This window comes from Brachycentrus maculatus, unplaced genomic scaffold, assembly GCF_059751285.1.
Source record: "Brachycentrus maculatus isolate JH-2025_06_01 unplaced genomic scaffold, ASM5975128v1 h1tg001135l, whole genome shotgun sequence".
Lineage (NCBI taxonomy): Eukaryota > Metazoa > Arthropoda > Insecta > Trichoptera > Brachycentridae > Brachycentrus > Brachycentrus maculatus.
Genome location: NW_028281831.1, coordinates 19,540 through 20,927, shown reverse-complemented (window position 1 = coordinate 20,927; position 1,388 = coordinate 19,540). Strand labels below are relative to the sequence as shown.

At 40.3% G+C, this 1,388-nt stretch overlaps 1 protein-coding gene across 1 annotated transcript; it reads left to right on the top strand.

Moving 5' to 3' along the window:
- Positions 1-216: 216 nt before the first annotated feature.
- On the top strand, positions 217-990 carry LOC148299452 (actin-like). Its single transcript, XM_088276077.1, is given in 2 exon segments — positions 217-621; positions 624-990. Coding segments are annotated over 2 exon segments (612 nt in total). The 5' UTR covers positions 217-243; the 3' UTR covers positions 858-990.
- Positions 991-1,388: the final 398 nt, after the last annotated feature.

Here is a 1,388-nt window from a genome sequence, read left to right as displayed (position 1 = left end):
TTGGCATGGATCAAAAGTAGGCATATGTCGGGCGAGAAGCTGAAACAAAAAAAGGAGTCCTGTTTTTGAAAAACCCAATAACTCATGGCGTGATCAACAACTGGTAAGACATGATAAAAGTGTGGCACCACACATTTTATAATTAGTTGAGAGTTACTCCTGAATAGCATCCATGCCTTCTTACTTAACGTATTAATTTGCTTAATTCTAGCCCCCAAAAACCCCAAAGCAAGTCGATAAAAAATGACTGAGATCATGTTCGAAACATTTAACATTCCTTCACTATATTTGGCAATTCAGTCAGTCTTATCCCTATACTCTTCAGGCCGGACAACTGGCCTTGTTCTGGATTCAGGTGCAGGGGTCACACACACTGTTCCCATCTATGAAGGATATGCGCTGCCTCATGCAATCGAAAAGAGTCATTTTGCAGGGGATTCCTTCACAGCCTATTTGCATACACTTTTAGACCAGGCAGGCATCAAATTCAGCCTTACTGCCGAATAAGGCATAATCAGAGATATTAAGGAGAAGCATTGTTATGTGGCTCTTGACTACGCAGCAGAAATAAAAGGTACAATCCAGTTTATTTAGAGTATGAATAAAGGAATCATAATGATTGTAGCTATACACTTCCCGATGGAGAAGTGATCACTCTGGGAAACCAAAGATTCAGATGTCCGGAAGCTGCCTTTAACCCCTCTGCATACGAATTCGAAATGCCTGCCTTTCATGAAATGGCTTACCAATCCATAATGAAATGCGACTTAGATGTGAGGAAAGATTTATATTTGAACCTGGTGCTGAGTGGAGGGTCAACAAATTTCCCTAATATGGGACAGAGATTATCGAAATAAATCAGTTCGCTTGTGCCCGCAGGAACCAAAGTGAATGTGACTGAGCCGGCGTAACGAAAGTTCCTGACATGGATTGGAGGGTCTATTCTGAGTTCACTCGCTACATTTACTTCAATGTGGATTTCTAAGTCAGAATTTATCGAGAATGGGCCAAGCATTGTGCATCGAAAGTGTTTCTGACATTGAATCGAGAATATGTATAATCTGATTTAATTATGAAATTCAAAGTTGTAATTAAATTCAGACGTAATGTATCAGGATAAATAATGTGAGCAGGATGGGCCGGCTAAATCAGTGTTGCAGGAAACTCTCCAATTAATCGATACCAGAGTTCAATTCTTTAAGGCAAATCAACTTAGCAATGAGTGCGATATGCTCAAATGCCCAGGATTCTTATCCAGAACAATAGCGGAGGTCTTTCCAGTAATAGCTGGCTACTTCATTCCTGAGTCTCCCATACAGCCAGCCTTACGTGATCTGTATACTTCTCAGTACATACCCCATTATTAAGATACGATAAACAACAACCAA